General features: G+C 26.8%; 1 protein-coding gene across 4 annotated transcripts; it reads left to right on the forward strand.

The window, feature by feature from the left end:
* Positions 1-4,391: 4,391 nt before the first annotated feature.
* On the forward strand, positions 4,392-25,283 carry LOC135929647 (sodium/myo-inositol cotransporter-like). Of its 4 annotated transcripts, none has more exons than XM_065466331.1 (15): positions 4,392-4,511; positions 11,598-11,669; positions 12,422-12,526; positions 14,970-15,029; positions 17,331-17,435; positions 17,760-17,865; positions 18,067-18,147; positions 18,548-18,939; positions 19,273-19,408; positions 21,858-21,965; positions 23,212-23,362; positions 23,523-23,691; positions 23,874-24,089; positions 24,345-24,686; positions 24,813-25,283. In XM_065466331.1, exons 1-15 carry the CDS (start codon positions 4,422-4,424, stop codon positions 25,002-25,004), a joined length of 2,325 nt encoding a protein of 774 aa, XP_065322403.1. In that variant the 5' UTR covers positions 4,392-4,421; the 3' UTR covers positions 25,005-25,283. The 4 variants fall into 4 exon arrangements, with proteins under 4 accessions (XP_065322403.1, XP_065322401.1, XP_065322405.1 ...); XM_065466329.1 differs by having other exon boundaries at positions 24,345-24,684; positions 24,784-25,283; XM_065466333.1 differs by lacking the exon at positions 24,345-24,686 and having other exon boundaries at positions 24,784-24,945.
* The last annotated feature ends 893 nt before the right edge of the window (positions 25,284-26,176 follow it).

The following is a 26,176-nucleotide window of genomic DNA, read 5'->3' on the forward strand; positions in this document are numbered from 1 at the left end:
AAACTCTGATTGATCAATTGAATTCAATAATGATATCGCTTCTGACGACACACTACATTTTTTCCAGCCTCATTTAACTTTCGTATTTCTATTTCTTCTGTTCTACAAAATGGAAGTAAAAATAAAAAATATTTAAAAAATTATAGATATATATTAATAATTAAAATATTATTAAAAATACTTATTAATTCTAACTCACTACTAATTTTGAATTTAATAAAATAAATATATATAATAATAAAATAAATTATCGTTTGATTTCAATCTCTTTGACTAAATATTTTTACATTTTATTAATATTTTTGAATAATATGTTGGAAAATTGATATTCAAATATTTGTAAAATTTTGATTGGAACGGGGGGGGGGGGTAATTTTTATTAGCTTAAAATGATATTTATGAAAACAGTCAAATTTGCGATTGGGGGGAGATTCCCCCCCCCCTATTGGTTACGCGCCTGTAATAGTTTGAAAGTTTGAGCTAGTCTTCCAAATCTTTTATAATATTAAGCTCTAGATAGTATAATTAATATAATTTGCCATTTGGTTCGAGCTAATTTTTATGTTTTCATTGGAAATGCCATTTTGAAAACGGGATCAAGGTATGGATCAGTGCTGTCAAGATCTAGCATATCCGATGTTAGATTTAATGCATTTGTGATAGCACTATACAATTGCAATGATATTGTCCAATTATTAGTTGAATGTATAAAATATAAAAATTATTTTTAAAAAATTTATGCAACGGTGTGATTTTTATAAACAGCGACATCAAAAATATGCCCGGCGGGCTAAAGGCTGGCCGGCGCACAGGTCTATACATAAGTAACTTTTCAACCTTTCCAATGAATGGGAAATGGTCTCAGCGATAGATCGGTGGTTAATATCATTAACAAATCTTTACCATTTGTACTAACCCTTGGCTATTCAAAGTTTTTCAATGTCTCTGGAATTTTAACTTCAATTTGAAGGCGTAATAGAACCTAAATTAATCTTCAATAATTGCATATATATTACTTATAGTAAATTATAAATACCTATAATATCAGTCAGAAACATAAAATGAAGCTTATCACTTTTTTTAAATTATAATACACTTATCTATATAATGAAAAAATATAAATGTTTAAGTATTTTAGTATGCCAGCAAATTTTTTGTCATTGCATTAATTCAAGTTGTAAATATTAATTTTTTAAAAAATACTGATTTTTGACTTATGAAATCATTTAAAGTAGTTTTACGTTTTCGAAGTAACTTCTAAATTAATGGCAAGATTTTTGGGAATCAAATATATTTCGAAATATTTGTAATGTTTTATCTTTTAAAACATTAAAGAAATAGGAAGATATTTTTAACCTCTTTTAGAGCTTGAATTATGTCAGATACATCGCTTGGAGAACGGTACACAACACACAAGTAACCAAATAAATGAATTAATTAATATAGGGAAGAACGTTAAAACAAATTAAATTATGTATCATAAAATATCCTTTGAGGGATAATTAACCCATATGTTTAAAAAAGTTGTGAGCATTTTTGGATTAGGGAGTGACTTTGGCCGTGTAAAAAAAATTTCGGCAACACTTGTGTGCTAAAAGGCAAACTGTAAAATGTCACAAATCGGGCAGCACTTAGTGTCAATCAAAAAAGGAAAAGTCTCAAAGGTTTAGGAAAAAGTCCGATTAAAAAAGGAAAAGTGTCAAACAAATAAGGAAAAGGTCCAATCAGAAAAGGAAAAGTGTCAATCGAAAAAAGAAAATTTCCAAAAGGAAAAGCAATCAAAAAAGGAAAATTCTTATTCAAAAAAGTAAAATCGTAATATTTTTAAATTTCTTGACAATTTTTCTAATTTTTATTTATTTTTGTTATTCCTTCTTATTTTATTTCTAACTTTTTGCGATTTCTTTACGTTATTTTTCTTACTGTTTCTCAATTTATTTCTATTTGCGATTTTCTTTATTTTCTTTATTTTATTTTTCTTACTATATCTTCTCTCAATTTATTTTTCTTCTCATTTTTGATAATTCTTTTGTATTTTTAAAAATAATTTATAAATTTAGGTCCATTTTTTTAACAATTCTTTACGTTTTTTTTTCATCATACATACAATATTCTTTTTATGATTTTTTCATTGTAATCTTTTACATACATTTCTAACCTTTTCAATCTCTTTAAGTCATTTTTAATCTTTATTTTTTTGAGCTTTTCTCAATTTTTTTTCTTCTCATTTTTGATAATTTTAAAAATAAGAATTTAAAAATGATTATATTTTATTAATTTACACATCGTTTGGTATTACACAAACTTATTTAATTTTAAAAAGGTACATTATAACCAAACGATTAATTTAATTTAGCAATTGTAATTATAAATATTGTTACTTGTCTGCAAAAAAATAAATATAATTTAAAAGTGTAGCCTTCGGACATATACTTTCTTGTCTTTATGCGGCATACTCGCCTTTGAATTACACATCAAACAACTCCGGTTCTTATTTTCAATCTCTTTATTCACCCCAGGCTACCACACATATTCACAACTCCACTGCTTCATCCTTTCAACTCCTTGATGTCCCGCATGAATCATTGCCTTTACCGCCTCCCTAAATTTGAATTGCACGACTCCACGATATCCTTGTACCACGCACTCGTCCACTATCATCAACTCTTTCTCTACAAGTTTAAACATATCCATCCTGCCATTGCTTTCGACCCAGTATATACCTTTAATCGGCGTCAATTCGAGATCCTTTAACGTAGCCTTTTCGAGTTCTTCCCACGTTACTGTTCCACCTCTAGATTTTACCACCACTATACAAATCAACGTCAGTTTTCCTATCAAATTCTTTCTATCTCTCCTCATCCAAATTTTCCCTAGTTCCACACCGGACATAATATCGGGGAAATAGGTTTCTCTTCCACGCCGATACTTCAGCTGTACGTCAACGCCCCCCCCCCACCATTAATAACAATCTCAATCTTGGCGACAGCATCAAAACTTTATTATTCTTTTTGAACTGGCATACCAGCGTTTTATGATCGGTAAATCACAAATCTACGACCGATCAGATATTCTCGATACTTTGTAAGTTGAAATGAGGGCCAACGCTTCTTGCTCGATAATTGACTATCTTGTTTCTGCCATTTTAAATGTTTGTGAGTAAAACAAAACAATACAGACCTCTCCAACTCATATACACACTGTAATAATACTCCATCTACACCTTTATTAGACGCATCCACGGCCAAAACTACCTCCAGATCGTTATTAAAGCATATCAGAATATGTTCCATACCAATTCGACATTTCAATTCTTAAAACGCTCCTTCCTGTGTCTTTTCCCATTCAAATCTTTCTCTTTTTTACAATAATTTATGCAATGGCGCCGCTATATTAGCAAAACCTTCCACAAACTGGTAGATAATAATTTACCATCTATAGAACTGCACCTCTACTTTGTTACTCTGTCTCATCATGCTGGTTATTCCTGCCGTATTTTTAGCTAGCGGACTCACCACTCTCCCATTAATTCTGTGTCCTAGATACACCACCTTCATTGTTCCCAACATACTCTTCTCGGCACTCGCCCGTTATTCCCAACATACTCTTCTCGGCACTAGACCACAATCCTTTTCCTTTAATTTTTAGGGAATACCTCCTAATCTCTATATACCAATTATTATATCAATTTTTCATATATAGCCATAATGTGTAGTTTTTTTAGTAACATAATAGTGTCTTTAAAGAAATATAATTAATTTTTTCAAGAACAGAATCATATTTCTATGCTAGCTAGATTGTCAATTAAATACTATTTCTTAAAAAAATCACCATGTTTCTAAAGGATATTATGATTAAAGAACGGTGATGAAGCATAGTTTACTAGTATGGAAGCAATTAATTTTGCAATTAGCTCAATAACCAATATGTTGAAGATTATTAGAAAACTTCTTTGTCTTTAAGTAAAATGCTCAATTATACAATATAAAAGAGGTCCAATTTAAATGAATTATTCATTTAAAAAATGTGTGGAGATTTCTTTCAAAAATTGGCAACAAAATAATCATTTTTTTTTATTTGTATAAGTTTGATTTTCAAGCGTTATGAGCTATTTATTAGAGAATGTTTAGATATTGTTGATTATGCGGAATTAATTTTATTATGTTATGTTATGTGTTGCAATTAATTTTTAAAATAATATTTTGACTTTGGGCACACTCATAATGTATAAACATCTTTATTTAAATTAATGACTCCTCTTTCCTCTAATTCATATTCCAATAAAAGACAAATTAGTTAAAATTTTTTGAAATAACATAGAGATATCATTATATAAATTGAAAATCGATTTAAATAACACAATTACAAAATTTATAATACCTAGAGGAATCTTATGTAAACATTTTTTTAAATATATTTTTATGAACGAAGAAACTTTTACAACATTAAAAGCTGGAGACATAGCAGCAGTGGCTCTTTATTTCATATTAGTTTTAGGGGTTGGATTTGTTGTAAGACAATATGCTATTTATAAAAAATAATTTTTAAAAATTATATTTTTTTATCACTTTTAATCATTTTGCAATTAATTCATGATTAAATATACTAATTTATGGTTTATAAATTATTAAAAGTTATTTTATTACTTTTGTAAGCCAGAGAAAATTTCTAATTTAGAAAATGCTCTGCAATGATTTAAATGGTCTGAAAGCTAATTAAAATATGTCATGAATGGACTTGCTCTTTAAGATTATTTATTAAAATTATTGAGTAAATAAATTATTGCAATATTTTATTAGCCTATTTTTTGAAAAAGAATAGTTGAGATTTTATTTTATTGAAATTATCAAATATTTAAATTTCCTATAGTAAGAATCAAAAATTGTCGTTAACAGACTATGCTGAAATAAATTTTAAATTGGTAAAAGGTAGTTAGGTTGCAATTTTATTCATCCCTTTTTAGGCTTTTATCCCACTTTTGCCTAGCCTTTGGCTGGATCCAACTTTTATAACCTGGTAAAACCAAATATTGATCTAAAAGATAATGCCTTTACCTCTATTCATAAACTAAAAAGAAAAATAATAGAATACAACACTTTTTATATATAAAGTTATATATACCACTGGCCATAAATGACTGCCCACCTTGCATTTTTACATAAAAAATTAATAACTTAAAACTTTTTAACTTATTTGGGTAAAAGCGAATTGATTAATTAATTTAAGATGTCTAGACATATTTAGAAATAAAAAACTCAGAATTTCTATAAATTTTTCTATGAAATTTTAGCCTTTGAAAACACCATGTCAAAAATGACCAATTTGGTGTAATAGGGTTCATTTGTTTTTTCAGCAACAATTTTAAGTTGCCCATTATTTTTTGGAAGATTAAAAGTTTTAAATCATTGTTTAAAGAAACTTTTAGTCATTTTAATGAACATTCGACCAAAATGATTAAAAGAAAAGAAATTTCTATTCCAACTAAATGCAAAATAATTAATTTACACATAAGTGGTAAAAGTAATCGCCGAATTGCCAGAGAATTAACCCTAGCTTGACGAACAGTCAATTGTATACTTAAAAGATTACGTAACAATAATACAATATTGAATCCAAAGATGCCTGGAAGACCCCGCAAAACGACTTTAAGCGATGATAGGTATATAGCAAGGATCAGTAAACACAATTGACGCTTTGTCGCCTCAGAGATAGCTGCGGAGATTAATCTGTCTCGGGAAAACCCGATAAGTGTCACACCTGTGAAAAGGCGCTTTAGGAGCTTTGAACTTTATGTTAGGGTAGCAGTCAAAAGCCACTCTTGAGCAAAACAATAAACTCAAGCAATTAGACTGGGCATGAAAACATCAATTTTGGACATCTGTCAACTGGTACCATGTCTTATGGAGTGATGAGTCAAAATTCCAAATCTCCGGTTCTAAAAGAAGGCAATATATCCGCCGCTCAGCTGGAAAGCAAATGAGCGATCACTGCATAATTACTACAGTCAAATTTGGAGGAGGGTGTGTTATGATGTGGGAGTGCTTTGGTGCCGGGGCAACTGGCGACATTGTCAAAATTAAAGGAATCCTTAACAAGGAGGGATGCTGGCAAATCATTGAGGACCATGTGATTTCACCAGGAAAGCATTTGATTGGGAATGACTTTTTATTTCAACAAGATAATGACCCAAAGCATACAACCAGGCTATGCAAAGATTATTTACAAAATATACAAAAACACGGTATACTCGAGTTGATAACTTGGGCATCACAGTCTCCCAATCTCAATCCAATCAAACTATTATTGGATCACCTTGATCGACAAGCGCGAAAAGCCCTCTATCCTCTCATTCGCATCTTTGGGAAGTATTACAGAGAGAATGGAACAAATCTCATCGAAAGATTACCAAAAATTTGTGCAGCAATCATTAAGAATAAAGGTGGTCATATTGATGAGACCAAAATTTAAATTAATTGCTATGTTTTTAATTTTATGCAATAATATGTAAACTTATAAATAAATTTGATAAACCTCATATTGTGTATTTGTCTTATTTTAAGAAAAATGTTAAGAAAATGCAGGGTGGGCTATCATTTATGGCTGGTAGTGTATATATATTTATGTGTAAAAAAATTATTTTTTTAAATAAAAGGGAGATTTTATGGTTGATTTGTTTAAATTTTAATATGGGCTAAATTTTGCTGAAGTTTTGTCAATTTGGAAAATTTTGTTAAAATTTTTTTTTGATAATCTATTTAATTTTGAGACCTGCCTCTACAATATTGATAAGTATAATCAGTAGTTATGTTTTGAGAGAGGGGTGATGGTAGTAGTGTCCTTAAAAATAGATGTGATTTAGCTGCTCCTCCAATTTTACAAAAAAGTGAGGATATCATAAGGATGTATAAAATAATTTAGCCCTATAAGTTGGTCCTAAGTCAAACTTAGGCCTAAAAAATTATAAAAAAAATCATTTTTGGGCATATAAGGCTCCATAATTTTCCCAGACGTTCTGTTCATCATATTCCTGAAAAATTAGAAAATTAAACACATTTTTATAAGATTAAAAAATTTAAAATCATTAATTACTTTGTTCTGATAATCCCAAAGAAATCATATATTTTTAAAGAAAAAACATTATTTTATTTTAAAAAAAATTACTCACTAGCTCTGCCTCAGATTTGAAAAAATTTAAACCACAAAAATTCTTACTAAACTAAATAAAATTTATTGTTTTAAAAACATAAAATTTAAGCCAAAATGAAGACACGAGGAAAATATAAAAGTTTATTATACCATTTTATTAATAGAGTTTCAATAAATTTAAATTAAGTCCATTTTAGGTATGGCCTGATTTAACCAGATTTTTAAAAGAGATCCCACCATGACTGGACTTGGACATCAGATTAAAATTTTTTTTTAAACCACAGTTTAAAGTAAGAATAATGCAGCATGCTATAAATTTCCTTATATTTTGAATCAATAGCTATTTAGATATTATATTTATCTTTCGTTTTTAAAGTTCCTTTTATAAATTTAAATGATATTGTAATGGTTATTCAGCAAAATTTAGTTGATAAAATACTCTTTTTTTTAAAAAAAAAACAAGATATGTGGTGATGAAATTAAAGATCAAATTCAGATAACTCAAAAACAATTTTTTTCCAAATGTATTTTTAGCTCAAGGACAAATATTTTTATATTGTGTCTTTTATGTTTGCTTTTCTCCTTATTATATTTTGCCCAGAAAACTTTATAAACACCATACTAAAAAAAAATTTTAAGCTCGATGTCGAAATTTATTACACTCATAAATGTATATTTTGATACGTGATCTTTATCATTTTTATTGGCGATAAAACAAAAATTATGCTTATAATGAAATTAATATTATGCGGTAGGTCTCTTAACATAACACAATCCTTTAAATTTTAGTTCGTTTTTACCTAAACGCAATCTTTCAGGAAATGATGAGTGGGGGTTCTAATGGCGAATAATATTTACTTAAACTGAAAATTCATTTATTAGAATGATGGGCCCAGAACAAAGACATTTTTGCACTCTCGTTTTTGTTCCGTCTATTTTCGGAACGTTCCTTAACAACACCTTCCCAAAAATTTTTTATTTCTATTTTATTAATAAACTTTTTTTTTATTAATCCTTATAATATAGATCAGCTATTACATCTTGATATTAATTAAAACATTCTTTTAATAGATTATTATTTAAATTTGAATTATCAAAAAAGCACCTCTCACTCAAAACTACTTGGTAAAAAGTTTAAAAACAATAATTATTTTAAATTTGTTATTAAAAAATGTTTTATTAATCTTTAAATTCATAAGATAATTCTAAATAATGAGTAAAATTTTTTTATGTTATATGAAGCAAACTGGAATTAAAGAATTGAAAACGGATATTTATAATTATGTAATAAATTAAATTCGATATATATTTATTTTTCGGACGGATTCACAGTTCACTCTTCACGTTCAGTTGACGTTCCATAATTTTCTCCAAATTCTGGATTTGTTTTTTTAATATAAATCTGAATTTATTCCCACTCAAAAAATGAATAAGAAAAGAGTATTCCTTAATTTATCATTTTGGGCACGACATATTGTACAAAAAAAATTTAAAAAATTAAAATAAAAAAAAATTCTGAAATATATCTTGGTTCTATATACCACAATATAGGGGCTGATTTTAAGATATCTTTAAAAACATTAAATTAAGAAAAGCTGTTTTTTTTAGTAAAAATAACTGATTTCTTTACTACAATTAGAAGAACGGATTTTCAAATGAAGGAAAGAAAGAAAATACAATTTTTTTTTGTAATTAGATTTTTGTTTTAATTGAATTTAAATTCTAAAACTCTTAGAACTTTATTTTGTAATATCGCTTTATTATTCATTTCGAATATATTCATTCGAATATCAATCGAATAACAAAAATGAAATATACGATTCGATTTTTTTCTGGTTTTATAACAGACTGCCCCCTTTTGCTTTTCTTATTAACTAAAATTATTTAATAATCATGAGGTTGAAGCGGGATAATCTTTCATTCTTAACTCAAGTGGATATATTTATGTAGGCGAAGTGAAACCTAAAATTTAACACATATATTTACATCCACTAAACATAATTCTAAAAAAAATGATATTTACAAATAAGGATTTTTTTTATCAAAATGTTTCCTTCCCAAAGTTCCCTTTAAAAAATATTTTCAAAAATATATATTTAAAAAAAAGATGTCATAATATTAAAGAATCAGGAGGTGTGGCTTTTACAAATATTTAAATATCTTGAATATGCATAGAAATCTGATAGAGCAGCTAAGAGAAAGATACGATATATTAGTGAATATCAACGGCTTAGTTATGACCATCACGGGCCGGGCAAATTTGAAAAAGGTTTTCAGCTGGATGAAGGTTGATTTTGAAAATCTAACCAGACGATTTGTTTTGATCGATTAAAAACTAATCGGTCTTACTGGGGTTTTCAAATCGGTATTCAGCCAGCCGGAAAATTTTCTTTTGAAAATTTCTTTAGTCCTTAAAACGATCTTAACTATAGAGTAGTAATGGCTAAACATCTGCTACCTCTGCCCAATCTATGTGCGCCAAAGATAATCCGCTAAGTATTGAGACACTTAATTTTTGACTTGTTGAGTTATTTCATATAAAAACGAGGTTTAACCATTCTATAAACTTATAAATAATTTAACGAATATTTTTTTGATCAAAATTTAACATTTATTTTCCCTCCGATTTTAAAAATTCTTAATTTCGCTGATAAGATTTAATTATTATTTTAAGTGTTAATAATTAATTTAAATATAATTTTATATCCTTTTAAATATTCGCCTTTTATTTTCTTCAATCCTAATGCGATACATATTAAATGACCATTAATAATCCATCCTTTCCTTTTTTTAAAAAAAATTATCTTTAATATTCTTTAATGAGATTATTTTTTTCGAAAATTTATCAGAGATGCGAGATTTTGGCTCAATGATAATAAAATTAGTAATTTATTATCCGGAGCTAGAGCATTTTCTTATTATATGACGAAATGTTAAAAAAAATGTCTTAAAATTAAATCGGTGTTTATGTTTTCATTATCATAAATGTCGAAATATTTATTATTATATATAGACATACTTTATTATAAATTTATCAAATTTTTTTATCATGCGCGTTTTTGCGCTGATGGCTATTCATAATATTTTACATATTTAAATATTTTTCCATAATACTGTAACTTTTAAGTCACTCGATTTAGACAGAAAATATACTATTAATAGCCCATTTTACCAAATCCGATCTAATATTGTTCAACTGTTTGATTTTTTTTAAAATGGCTAACCCAAGTTTTATCCAAGAAATATTATGCAACTGGAAATTTTGCTAGATGGCAGAGAGGTTTGGACATATATTAACCGAATCTCGAGGCTTGCGGAATATTCTTTTAGCTGAAATCGTAATTTGCTTAGACGTATAGGATTATCTTTGTTATTGCATATCAGATATATCTGCAGGCCTGGCCCGGATCTTAAAATTAGTTTTTTTAAAAAACTGAGAAAATAAATAAAATAAATCTAGGCCGATGAAATTGTGATGGATCGGTTATTTTGTTTAACCAAATAGACTCTAACTTACAAGGATTTTTTTTTACACATTCATGCCAAGATTGGAAAAAGCCGATCCAGGCCTAACCTGCAGGTCTCTAACGATTATATATAAAAAGTATGCCGTAGACAGCCCTCACTTTTAGGCAGTTAATTTTTAAAATTTTTTATAAATTTTTAAAATAAAAGTAAAAGTTAAAGTTTACGAGTTTAACATAAATTACACAATATGATTTTTTTTCCACAATAACCACGATTTCTCGTTCTATATTTTATAGTAAATAAGGTCTCACGTTATTTGTCATTTTAAAATTTATGGTTATCGTAATAAAACATTTTAATCGGATTTTAAAATTTGGTCCTTATTAGTTGTTTTTAAATCACCTAACTTTAGTCAATTTTAAAACAGGTTTAGTCAAGTTTTTACACTAAAATATTCATAATTTTTAAGTTGAGGTTCAATTTTGAAGTTTCTGTCATTTTTTGGTTGAAATTTGACTAAGCCGTATTTGAGTTAGCCAAAGTTAGATAATTTAACCAATTCTCAAGTGCTTGACGAGGTACACATTTTATCATTTTACTCTTGTAATATATCATTTTAAAACTACTTATATCCTTTTCAAGGGATAACTTCTGAATCACTAAAAAATATTCTTGAAAATCTATAAAATGATGTTGTTAATGTGATCGATATTATGGAGGCTTAATTATATTTCAATTGAGTTGTAAAAAAAATGTTTAAAAGATGGCGAATTTTTTTTAAAAAATATTTTATAATTCGGAAATGCTTTTTGGGAATATTATTTCCTATTTTTAGCTATTTTTTTAAAGATTTCCAGGATATATAAAAAATATTCAAAATATTTTTTGGCGATTTATAACAGGAGAACTCATTTCATACTTTACATGCTAAAATATTAATTTACTGCATATTTTATAAATGTGATTTTTATTGTTTTACGCAGTCATTATTTAGAACAAACAGAGGAACAATCCATGGCTACTTTTTAGCTGGACGACTTATGACTTGGCTTCCGGTATTCAATATACACATTATGCTAAAAATTATGTATATATATTTTTTTATTTGTATATTTATAATCGATTTTAGAGTTAAATGATTATCTAAATATGTAAAAGCCGATTGGTAATATAAAATATTCTTAAAATTGTTAATTTTTCGTTTTTTTACAGATTATTATGCATAATGTGCATAAAGTTTATGAGTATTGTTTTATAGTTAGTAATAAGATTTATACTTATTTTTGATTATTATTATTTTAAATAAAAATAATCAAATTAAAACAGCCCCCCTTTATAGTCTAAAAATATTCCACAAGACTTCTTCTACTTAATAAAAAAATTAATTATTGTAAAATCAAAACGTTTTTATACATGGCCGTCAAATGAAGGTATAATTATATGTATTATATATGTTTTACCTTCGTTTTTATTCTCTCCTTGATCTTGCCATGCATTTCGACAAACTCTAATGGGATGTTTTTTTCAAAAATAATATAAATTTTGCAAAAGGGTCTTTAATATTTTTTAATTTAGATATTTGATTTAATGATTTCGGATTTGATGTTTGACAAATATTTATAATTTTGGAAATAAATGCATTTTTAAAAAAAAGGCATTCTTCTCAACCCTTTATATTTAACATAAACCTTAATAAATGTAATTATTTTTCTTACTATTGCTACTCACTACCAAAATTTTTTTACTTATATTATTATTCCTTGATCAAATTAGAAATACTTTTTTTACTAATTTAAAAAAAAATCAGGTTGGTGCTTCATTATTTGCAAGCAATATAGGAAGTGAACATTTTATTGGTCTAGCAGGATCTGGAGCTATTTCTGGTATAGCTGTTGGAGCCTTTGAAATTAATGTAATTTTTTTTAACAATAAATTCGATTAAAATGAGTATTTAGTTAACTATAATTCATTTACATTATATTTTTTAAGTTATACATTCTATCCAAATGAGTATTTTCGCAAAAATTTATTACAAAAAACTTAGCTTAACGAGGCTGAGGTTCAGATGCATTCAATAAGCTGATTTTATTTTCGCCTTAACCTTGAGGCTGAGGCTAAAAGGCGAAAAAACTAGGCTAGTTTTTTCCTCAATTGCTTATTTTGCCTCTAAACCTCTCACCTGAGCCATTTTTTTGGCTAAATTGTTTTTAGAACCGTCTTCGAATAGGCTATTAATACAATAATTATGAATTTATATTTCTTATGAAATAAAAATTAAAACCTCGATTTAGATGCTTTTTTAAAAAGGCGGTTAAATCAAGATTTTTAAGCAAAAAAATACTACCCAGGTCTCGAAATTTGGTCAAAAGAGGGCCAAACCTTTCTTCTATCTATGTGCAAAATATTTGATATGAGCATAATTTTCCATTTAAAAGATAGTTGCTTATTGCATATAACATTTTATTTTTATTTCTCTTATCATGGTAAATTCGAAATAATTATAAATTGCAACATCAAGAAAGTCACCTACTGAAAATCCCTTTGGCTATTTCCAGATAGAACGTTTTCTAAAAGCGGTTTTTAGGTAAGTTACCAGCAATTTTTTTTTATTTCTAAAAAAAATGTAAAATTCTAGAATTAAATTTTTTTTATATGATATAATATTTAAAAAAACAATTCTAAGCCACATTTCAAAACGCCATTTAATCTTTACTAAAATCAAACCAGTTTGTTTTCTATTTACGATTAAAAAAAATGGGGATCTTTGTTTTTTTTTAAAAATATTATATTATATTAAAAAATTTAATTCGAGAAGTTAACATTTTTTGGAAATAAAAAATTGACTGATGGTAATATTACCCAAAAACCGCTTTGAAAAAACGTTAATGGCCAGACGCTTTTTTTTCAAATAACGATATCCATATTTGACTAAAATTTTGATTTATTAGTTTTTTTAGAAAGCGCCTAATAGAAGTTTTTGACAACACTATAACAAAGATAGAAATTTATGTAATTTTATATTTTACAACTGGATTGTTCTTATAGAAATGTCTAATGAGAACAATAAACTATATTTACCTTGTTATAAAAAATATTTGGAGGATATAAACGTGATTTTTTTGAAGGTTTAAATAAAATATATAAAGCTAAGTTCAAAGATGATAATGCCTTTTTTTTGTAAGCATTAGTAGTGGGTAGGGGTGTACCGATACCACTTTTTGGAGGCCGATCCGATCCGATATTTCAGATATTAAATTGATATCGGCCGATAACCGATCCGATATCATATCTAATTTTGTATTCTGCAAAGATACCGGTTTTAATTTTTAATATACTTTTTATTAGTACAACATCTATAATTTTACTAGACTATAACATATGTCATTTAAATATATTATAATGGTCAGTTATAGTTAATATTCAATTCAATTGCTATTATTTATATAATAAGTAATAACATTAATCTATTTACATAATTAGTAATAAAAAAATATATTATGAAATTTGAAATTAATATATCGAAGATTTCTTTTTATATCAGAGATATGTCGGTGATGGGGTGTTAATATCACTAGCATCACTAAAAACAGATACTGAAGAGAGTAATGAACACTTTTTTAAACAGAATGCGAAAAAAAATAACTATATTGCAGAATGTTTATTAACTAATTATTTCTATTAAAAAAATTAAACATAAAAATGTATTTCGATTTTATTTATAAAAATAAATGGTTTTTTAGATATAACTTTTTTTAAATTTTGTTAAAAGCGCCATTTTATATCGGATCGGAAAATTTTATAATATTTTCCGATAACCGATATTTTAAAATGAGCGAAATATCGGCCCGATCCGATCCGATATAAAATATCGGTACATCCCTAGTAGTGGGCTTGGTCGGGTTTTTAAAAATATTTTTAACATTGAGCGGGCGTGGGCAGGAGAATTTTTGATATTTTTCAGGCGAAATAAGCAGAATAGTCTTCAATTTATTAAAAATAATAGTTTTATTTTATAATATTGCATATTATATATGTTTAATTAAAAATACATTTAAATAAATAAAGAGCCAAGCCAGCCATTAAAATAATTTTTAAACGGCGAGCGGGTTAAAAATATATAGATAAATGGACGGGCGGGTAAATTAAAAAAAAATAAGTGAACGGGAGGGCGGGTTAAATATATTTCAAAACAACGAGCAGGCTTCTATTACCTAGTTTAGATTTAACCTGCCCATCAAAATAAAACTTGTGACCGTATATCTTAGATTATAGCTTTCGAAAGGTAACATCCGGACCTAGGTATAAGAACTTAAATCAACATGATTTCAATTCTAATTATCATTTTTAATTTATAGGCTTGTATACTGATACAGTTTCTAGGATGGGTTTTCCTTCCTGTCTTCATAGCAAGCGAGGTAAATATTTATAAATAAATTTGTATAATGTTATTAGAGGATATATATTTTGTATAAAATTGAAAATACAGTGTCAAGGGATATTTAGTCATTTTATTCAAATGCCCACTGATATCTTGACCTTCAACTAGAAATATTATATTACTTAGTTTATAATGATTGATATAGGCAAATTAGGGTTGGCGGAAAAAAAGTTTGCAAATAAAAATATAAAAAACACAGTTCCAGAGGTAATAATATCCCCCTTCCCCTCCTCCGAGACAAAATACATACATTAATTTAATTAGAGAGAAACATAATGGAAATTTACAAAAAAATATTGTTAAAATAGCAATAGGCTTAATACTATTTCCATTTCACGCATAATGGGTTGCCAAATTGCGCATTTATTTTTCTAAGTATATCAGAGAGGCATTGAGACCACATTTTTCACCAATCATAAATATTATCATTTTTATATTCTTCAGTTATAAATAATTAATATAAAATTTTGTAAATGAATAGTTAAAAAAAGGAATAAGAGAAAAAATGATTTTACCTTCTTTCTTTATTATCAGTTTAATAATTTGTAGATCAATTTAAAAAAAAACAATTTAATTATCATTTTATCTTTATAATAATTATTAAAGAGATTAAATGATAACAAATTAAAATTTTTTTTTTATTGAAACTTGCAAATGATATAAGTTTAATATTTAAATAACGATACATTATTTAACATTTTTTTTGGCCATCATAATAGATGTAATGGGTACATAATAGATGTAGCGGGAAAAAAGAAAGTTTGATGTTAGAAAGAATGACCTTTATTTGTAGAACATGCATGAAAGGGATACATAATTATGATAACCTAGAAAATGGTGGTTTGGATATTGGCAATGGGTTAACCCTTGAAAAAGTGGATAAGTTTTGTTATTTAGGTGATATGTTAAACGCAGATGGTGGTGTAGATTCTGCCGTTGTTGCAAGGATCAGTCAAGCTTGGAAGAAGTTCAGAGAGATGTCGTCTATTCTTACAAATAAAAAAGTCTCTCTGAAGTTAAAGGGGAAAGTTTACGTAAGCTGTGTGAGGAGTTGTTTGGTTTATGGCGGCGAAACATGGGCAATGAAAGCGACTCACGAAGCCAAATTAGAAAGAAAAGAGATGAAGATGATTAGATGGATGTGTGGGGTATCTCTGAGAGAGAGAAAAACTAGCAAGGAATTGTGAGCCAGATTGGGTATAGAAATCATCGGAGTGGTAATGCGACGAAATAGACTAAGATGGTTTGGGCATGTGGAACATATGACAAAAGATGACTGGGTAAAGAGATTCACCTTGATGGAAGTAGGAGGATCAAGACCTAGAGGAAGACCCAAGATGACGTGGACAAATGTGATAGCGGCGGATATGAGAAGCATGAGTCTTACAAATTTTGATGCTCATGAGTCATGACCGTCAAAAATGGAAAAGAAAAATCAGAAGGAAAACTGGCCTACCCGGGTAAACCTGGAAATCGTCATAAAACGGAGAAGAAGATTAAGAAAGCTTTTTTTAAATGTAATATCAAAAAAAAAATTTTTAAAATTTGTTTAAAATATTTTAAAAAAACGTATTTTATTAAAGTTTTTAAACGATATCTCGCTCATTTTGAAATAGTGCAGGAGCACATGAGCTTTTAAAATCCATGATAATCAACTTGGTTTAAATCTGCCAACCCTAATTTGTTATGTACATGATTGATTATATATTATTACATTCAAGTTCAACGAAAAATTTTATAAGGAGTTTTATTGTACTAGACTTATAATTAAATTAAAAAATAAATCTGAAATTCAAAAGTATTTTGAATGTTAACTAATAACTATCTATATATATTTTGTAAACAAAGCGATTAATCATAATAAACTATAAATATTTTAGATTTGTTTTGATTTCCATGTTTTGTTTGATGAATTATTTTTTTCTGTATACTCTGTTAATTATAAATGATCAGGTTAGGAATTAAGATTTTAATATTAATACAGAGTGGCATACAATTTCAAATCGGCAAAGATTCCTATTTAAATATCGTGCACCCAATAACCTTCTTTCCTTTCTCCTTTTTTGATATCATTTTTTTTATTTAGAAGTTTTATATATTGCAATTTTAGTTTTTATAACCTTCTTTCCTTACTCCTTTTTTGATATCATTTTTTTTATTTAGAAGTTTTATATATTGCAATTTTAATTTTTATAACCTTCTTTCCTTTCTCCTTTTTTGATGTCATTTTTTTTATTTAGAAGTTTTATACATTGCAGTTTTATGATTAATTATAAAGGTAAACACACTTCCGGAATATATGAATAGAAGATTTGGCGGACGGCGAATAAGAACTTATTTAGCATCTCTATCCATGATGCTTTACATATTTACGAAAGTGTCTGTAAGTCAAAATTTAAACATGTTTACCTTTCCCCTCCTTATTTAATATCATACTCTGCGCCATTTTACTAATCTTTTTTTTCTTTGATATTTCACTTTACCTATAAACGTTGTTATCAAAAATCGAGAGCCAATTGTTTATTGTTTGATACCAGAAATAAATGATATGACTTATTACTTATAAATGCCAAACAAATAAATAATGATATAAAAAATCCCATAATTTAAATTAAATATTGTTTAACCTTTCGGCAAATTTTTTGTTGTTATTGTTGATTTATTAATAGACAATAAAGTTTAGTTTTATTAAATTTAATACCATCAGGTCAATCTATATGCCGGGGCTATATTTATCGAACAGAGCTTAAGGTGGAACCTTTATGCCGCTATTTTATTCATATTGTTCATGACTTGCCTCTGTACTGTTACAGGTATAAAAAGAACTTTATTTTTGGTTTTTTCAAACTAATTTTCAAATTAGGACCCTAATTTGAGAAAATCTACCATTTTAACACTTTCTTATTTAAATTCATGTTTTGGAAATATGATTACTTTTACTTAATAAAATGAGCTTTGGGTAATGGATTGAGGTTAATTATATACCTGTTTTACTTATTTTAAATTTGTATTAGGTGGATTAGTGGCTGTTATATATACCGATACACTGCAAACGGTTGTCATGTTGGTTGGTAGTATTATGCTCACAGTAGTAGGTATTATCTGTTACATTATATTTATATAAGGATAATATTAATAGATCCTTTCAAAATTATGGGAATACATTAGAAAAAAAATATTTAAACATCCATTTATATAAATATTTTAATTAATTTACAAAATATATTTTGTAGCGAAATATAAATAGTTAAACAATTTTAAAAATGTATTTTATTTTTTATGGGGCAGATATTTTAACTGTATAACACCCCCCCCCTCCCGGTTGGATTATAGACAAAATCTTTGGATATAATACCTGGAGCTGCTAATTTATCTTTCTTTTTTTTTTATCTTATAAGCAAAATAAATATATGATCAGTCTAGTTGTTTTTTAATTATTATACTTTTATCCCGTTTTACAACTAAATTATATTTTTTTTATCTTTTAATCTACAGCATTTAATAAAGTAGGTGGCTACAATGGTCTTCGTCAAAGATACTCACTGGCCATTCCATACTCTACTTACTCATTTATTGACTTTATCAGGAATAACTCCTTCATCTCCAATGTCACTATCCCAAGCAACTGGTCTTATCACCAGAACCCTGCCAAAGAGTTGAGCAATATACGTTCCTTTTTAAGCCAATACACAACACCTCAGTCTTATATATCGAACACTACTAAATTCAATGATAGTTTTATTTTGCAAGCCAAATACGCACTCTGTGGTCTCCCAGACTCTAAAGCCTGGCAAATGTTGAGAAGTCCTATGGATCACAACATGCCCTGGCCAGGTTTCATACTGGGTCAGACTATGGCTTCGATTTGGTATTGGTGCGCTGATCAGGCATGATATATAATTAAAATTTAATAGTTGATTTAAATCTAAAATTTTGTGCTAATATTTTTTGTAAGACAAGCGGTTAAAATTCGGGCGTAATTTTTAAAAATATATTAATATTTGATGAAATATTCAAATGAGATTAAATGGAATGATTTAACAATCGTAAATATTTTTTACACATGGCTGCATCTGCAATTGTTGTTTACCTTTTATGAATTAATATTAATAATAATAGTAAAGTATTACATTTTTTTTTCCATAGTTGGTCAAATTTATGAAAGGTATTATTAGAAAATTATCAAAATACTATTTATATTATACAATTATCTAATATAGATGATGGTTCAAAGGGCTCTCGCAGCCAAAAATTTATCGCACGCCCAGGGTGGGACCCTTTTCGCTGGCTATTTGAAAATGTTACCTTTGTTTATCATTATATTTCCTGGCATGATTAGTAGAATATTGTACCCAGGTATTTAATATTTATTCTCAAATTAATCTGGTTAGCAGTAGCATATTCACTAGGCTAGAGGTGTTTGGCCAAGCTCTTGAAACTTATACCAAAAAAATTTTCAAAACACTTTTTATAACATATATTTACATGGACATCCTGGTTTATGGTGCCAATATATTCACAAAATTCATACACAACTATTATATTTTTTTAAAATAAAAATCTAGCCTTAACCATTATCTTTAAATAATATATAATCAGAACATAATTGAAGCTATAAAAGCAGCCAAAAATATTTAAAATGATTTAACTCCATACTTTAATGCTTATTTGATTGCGCGAATATCTCGCGAAATAATTATAAGTTATTATTGACAAATCCTCCGAGAATCAATTTAAACATATAAGAAAACACTCATTATCTGTGCCCCTCATAGATGTATAATAAAAATTTTAATTGAAAATGAAATTTTATTTATATAAATTTTAAAACCCCCTTCACTTTAAAAAAAACGCTATTATTAGTTTATAAATGACTTTCATTTAAAAATTTTAACATTTGTTGCAAGGCTCAAAGAAAATGAAGCTAATCTCCACAAATAATGTTTTTAGATATTATAATTAATTATAAATTATTTAAATCAAATTTTGGGTAAGCCGTGTGTATTTACTATTTATTCAAACGCTGATCCTGAGTTAAGGAATCATAATCCTAAGTATTTTCAAAAATAACTGATATTTTTTTAAAATTATATTTTCATATTCAGAAAATTTTAAAATAGTTTTAATTTTAACTCCTCTGATAAAACTTAACAATATTCAGTCAGGTGTAGTTTTGAAGATATCTTTAAAACTTTTTTCTTATAAAAACATTTTTAAATTCTAATCGCGTGTTAAGGAAGTGTAAACAATTTATTTGTTTCGTCATAAAGTCTCAATTAACCATAAGTGCAAAATAAATGTATTAACTTTTTTTGAAATACTAAGTGAGCAACATTTTCAATACATTTACAATTTTTTATTTTTGAACCTTCATAATTTTTATATAAAATCGATTTAAAAAAATTCAAAGCTTAATGTGATAATATGGCAATTATACATTTTAACTTTATAAATAAAAGTTTTGAAAAAGACAGCTTTAGGCATAGAGGATTGTAAAAATTTCAAGTTGTTCTTTTCTTTGCTTAATTATTAGAATGTTTTATCTAAATTTCCATCAAGTATTTCCATGACAAATCACTGAAATAACGTGATATTTGGACAACCATTTTTAAAATGAATGAAACTAGGCTTGAAGGTTAAATAGATTGTATATTTTATTTAAATCAAAATTTAAATGATTTAACTCAATATATCCCGAGTTATGGACCTTCAAAGTTCGATGAGAGCCTTCCTCTTTTATCGAATCTCAAATTACTCCAAAAAATTTTGGTCGAAAGTAACAAATTATATATCATTTTGTGGCCCTCAAAATTTATCTTAAGAAAATGCTAAAATTATTTAAAAAATATCTTCAGTGTCTTTTATTTCCGGTAAAACAAAAAATTATGTTTAGAAGGGCTAATTTGGATTGATGAAACTCAACAAATATGTTTATTACCAATATATTTAAATATTTAACTAAAAATATTGAAGGTGAAAAATAAGAATTTTAATTTTATTTTTTTATAATTGAATAATAAAATATTCAACTATGAAGGACATTTAAAACGATGAAACAAATCTAATATGTTTATTACAATATATTTGAATATCTAAATAAAAATATTAATGGAGAAAATAAGAATTTAAATTTTATTTAATTTTATAATTTTAGGGAAAAAAAATTAATTATAGAGGGTACTATCGTTAAAATTAATTGTGATATATATTTTTTATAGAGGTACAACAATGGTTATGTATAATTTAAAATGCATATATATATTCCTAAAATTTTAATATTGGTAATAATTTCACGAGTTTCGTCGTTTTAAATGGGGCACTTTCAAAATAATTATTTTTTGTTTTATCAAAAATACAACTACACTAAAGTTATTTTAAATATAATTTTTACATTATCTTAAGGTGAATTTTAATGGTACAAATTGATATATAATTTGTTACTTTAGACCAAAAATATTTTGGGATTTGTTAAAAGGGGAAAAAGTTCTCATCGAACTTTAAAGGCACATAACTTGGGATATATTTGAGCTAGAGCTTTAAAATTTGATTTGTATGTCGTACACACACTGTATTTGTCATGGAACCCAATTTCCAAGGAGATAAAAAACGACATGACATATCGTTAACTCGTAGAATTATAATTTTGGAGGTTTTTTTAAATGTAAAGGTTATTCAACTAAGCAGCGATCATTTGATTATATAAAACATTTAATGATAATCAATTTTTTTCTACCATGCCTTTGAAATTTTCAATGAATTTATTTTTAAAAACGAATATTAATTTTTTAAATATATTTATATGTAGATAAAATAGCTTGTGCCACGCCTGAGGCTTGTAAAAAAATCTGCGGAAATCCGACCGGTTGCAGTAACCTAGCCTATCCAACATTAGTTCTTAACATTTTGCCAGTTGGTAATTTTTTCCATAATTTACTATTTTTTATCGATACATTCTATAAAATAACCTAATACTTAGTCCTTAAAAAATTTGCCAAATTAGTAATAATCTTAACATATTACATTTTACAATCTTCTTATATTTTTTTTACACAACATTTATGGATAAAAAAAATGCACAAATTATATTTTAATCCTCTCAAGTTCAATGATTTAATAAATAAAATTTTTATTAGCATACGTAAGGCAAATATTTTTATGTCTAGAGGTGATAATGACCTATTAAACTTTAATCAATGGACTCATGATTCGACTGCATCTAAAATATTGTTAAAATATTACTTGGAATTATATGATATATTAAATAAATACATAAATAGAATAAATACCTGTAAAAATTCCTGACGAAAATACGATCAAAAAATTAATCTTTTAAAAATTCAAAAAAACGTGCGCTGTAAATGATTAAATATTCCTACATACCATTCGACACATTAATTGATAAATTAGAAATGAAATAGGGATGTACCGATATTATCAGATCAGGCCGATATTTCACCATTTTAAAATATCGATTATCAGCCGATATTATAAAATTTTTCGATCTGATAAAATGACTTTTTATTTTAAAAAATTTATTTCAAATTTGATAATATATTTGTATTATATAAATAGATTAATGTTTTATATAAACAAGTGATATATCAATAAAAATATTTTATATACCTTTAGATTCATGAATATAAACTATAACTGATCATTACAATATATTTATATGACTTATGTTATGTTAAAGTTAAATTATTATTTATTAGTATATGAGATGAGTAGATGTATATAATAAAGTGATAAAAAATCTCTTCATTTGAGCCGATTTTTAAAAACGGCTAACTCAATATTTTAGCCAAAAAAATATTGCCTAAGTGTTGAGATTTTGCTAAAGGATGTCCAAACCTTTGTGTCATCTCTGTGCTAAATCTTCAGGCTTGCTTAATATTTTTCCTGGATAAAATAGTTAGTTAACTGTTTTAAAAATCGACTCGAACGGAACGATTTTTCAACACTAGATGTATGCATTAAAAATTAAAACTATTAGTATGATACAGAATACAAAATCAGATATGATCGAATCGGTAATCGATCGATATCAATTTAATATCGGATCGGCTTCCAAAAAGTTATATCGGTACACCCCTAAAAATGAAAATTTACATTTTACATTACTGCATGATTCCGATTAATTAATTTTTTTTATACTCCAGGGGCTAAAGGATTAATGCTCGCTGTCATGTTATCCGCCTTAATGAGCGATCTGACCTCTATATTTAACAGTGCGAGTACCCTTTTCACTATAGACATATGGAAGATTATTAGACCCATGAGCACTGTCAAAGAACTTCTTATTGTTGGGAGGTATTTTTTTTGTTATGTTTTAATTTCATAAGATTCATTTTAGCAAGATAACGACGAGTTTAAAAAATATTCATTATCATTCACCCCAACTCTGAAATTTGATAATTCTTAAAACATTTATATACTAATATTTCCATATTTTATTTTCGGGATATAATAGGCTTTTTGTCATCCTAATGACGGTGATAGGTATCATATGGATCCCAGTTATCCAGATCATGCAAGGTGGACAGCTTTATATTTACATACAATCCATCGCTGCTTACCTATCCCCTCCCATTGCTTGTGTTTATATATTGGCGGTTTTATGGCCTCGCTGCAATGAAAAAGTTTTTTTCCTCCCATAAACTATTTTTTTTATTTACTTAAATCTTGATTCCAGTCTCAATTTGCTAAAATTTAAATTTATTTCTTACAACATGACTTTTCTTAGTAACCCTATTTTTAAATCTTATCCTAAATCCCCTTTAACATATATGCTCAATATATTTTACTTATTTTAAATAATAAGGGAGCGTTTTGGTCTCTAATGGTAGGCATGGTAGTCGGAGTCATTCGGATGATACTTGATTTCGTTTACAAAGAACCATATTGTGGGCAAGTCGACAATAGACCTATAATTTTGTCACGTCTTCACTACATGTATTTCGCCATTCTTTTATTTTGGCTCACGGCTCTGGTTTGCATAGTCGTTAGTTATATGACTTCACCGCTTCCAGCCAAATACGTAATTAATATGATTCAAATCTTGACTGACATGTATATTTGCTTTAACTTAATTTTAATGTTTGTTATTTGCCAAATTTCAGGGTTTGTTTTAAATCATAGATTCATCAACCTTGTGTTATTTTTTTTTTTATGCCAAACAAAAGTTTATATATTTTTTTAATATTAGTTTCACATTACCTTGTAAATGAAAATTTAATTACAACAAAAAATGGAACAAATTTCTCTTATATTAAGTTTCTAAAATGAAATATAGATGGTTCGGACCACATACTGGACTCGATTCAGTAAAGATCCGCGCATAGATGATGATAGTACACCAGTCCAAACTAATGATATAGTGGAGAATTCTGATCTAAAACCTGACATTAAATTATCGACTCTTTCAGATGTTTCCAAACAAACGAATGGTCAAACTAATATAGAATCAGATAAAAACAATCTTAACGGAAATGTCACGAATGATAGCATGAAATCACCTATTAAAAATAATAGGGCGGCAGATTTGCCTTTGGCGGAAGTTGGGTCTAAGAAGGGGATTTTAGATTTTGACGATCAGGAAAACGTTAACTTGAAGGACGAAACTCGAACGAAAAGTGTTATTTAATTATTTTTTTTAGTGTAATTTTTTGCATTACCTTTTGTATTAATATCTAAAATAAATACATAAAATATTTTTAAAAAAATCTTTAAAGCATATGAACAACGTTCTTTACTAAAACAGGCCTGGAATTGGTTTTTGGGTTACAGCGCTTCAGAAGAACAATCAGAAGCAGATAAGATTATCTATGTGCAACATCTAGCACATGTCACCTCGCTATATCAAGGACCAAAATCAAAAATCGTTTTAAACTTCAATCTCATTTTTATAATAACAGTTGCTTTGTTTATGTACATCTACTTCACTATACATTAGCAAATTTTGTTATAAACCTCTAATCTTCTTTTTTTAAAACAATTTGTATAAAGTCACATACCATTTATTTGATCACTTTAAATTAGTTATCAATCATAAGAATATACTATTATCTTAAATTGGTTTATAACCCAATATTACACATTGTTAACCAAATTATTCATCTTATACTTAAATCTGTCGGATGTCCATTATTTTAATACTTTTTTTTAGATTTAATTTATAAGATCTTTGTCAAGAATTAATGATAATTTTTAATCGCTCAAATGAGGCTTTAATTTTTATTCTTTTTTTAAAAAAACATGTGTTTTTTTAAACTAAGAATAAAAAAATAAGTATTAAATATTTAAATCCAATTTGAAATTTTTTTTTCAAAAAAATATTATACTCAATATTATTAATATTTAATATATATATGTAAAATTTTAATCATAAATAGGAAACATTTCTATTTTAGGCTCAAAATCTTTTTTAATTGTTTAATTTTTTTATAACCTACATAATTTATTCATATTTATGGCGGGTTTTGATTATATTCTCAATTTTAATTACATTTGTTTTCTATCTTTTATTCATTTTTAAAAAAAAATTATTATAATATTAAAATATTTTAAAAAATTAAAATGATCATATTTAAATAAATTAGAATTATAAATGATACAATAATAATAAAAATGTAAAATCAAGTTCATCTTAAAGGATTTATAAAGATAATAATAATTAATATACATCGAAATATATATTTTAATGTTTAAAATTGTGGGCAGGTTTTATTTATATTTTCTATTATCCAAAACGGCCTGTATATACATTTAATGATACATACCTTTTTTTTCGTTGCGAGTATATTTTGATTATTTATTACTTTAAATTTGATTTTTTTTAAAAATATATATATAAATAATATTCTATTTTATAAAAATATTGTATATATTTATATATTCATAATTATAAATCTTTAGTGTATAAAATTACTTGATAAATAAAATTGCCAATTTTTTTGTTTATCTGCATTTGCAACTCGCAATTAATAAAGCTATTTTACCTTGTGATAATGCTCTTTTCTTTAGTCTTACTTAATTTAATAATCTAACAAACAAAAATATATATTCCTAAAATATATATTATTATCAGATACCTTCAGGGGTATCATTTGCATGGCCGACCTGGGT

Source organism: Gordionus sp. m RMFG-2023, chromosome 5 (assembly GCF_954871325.1).
Source record: "Gordionus sp. m RMFG-2023 chromosome 5, tfGorSpeb1-WG-v2, whole genome shotgun sequence".
NCBI classification, from domain to species: Eukaryota; Metazoa; Nematomorpha; class Gordioida; order Chordodea; family Parachordodidae; genus Gordionus; species Gordionus sp. m RMFG-2023.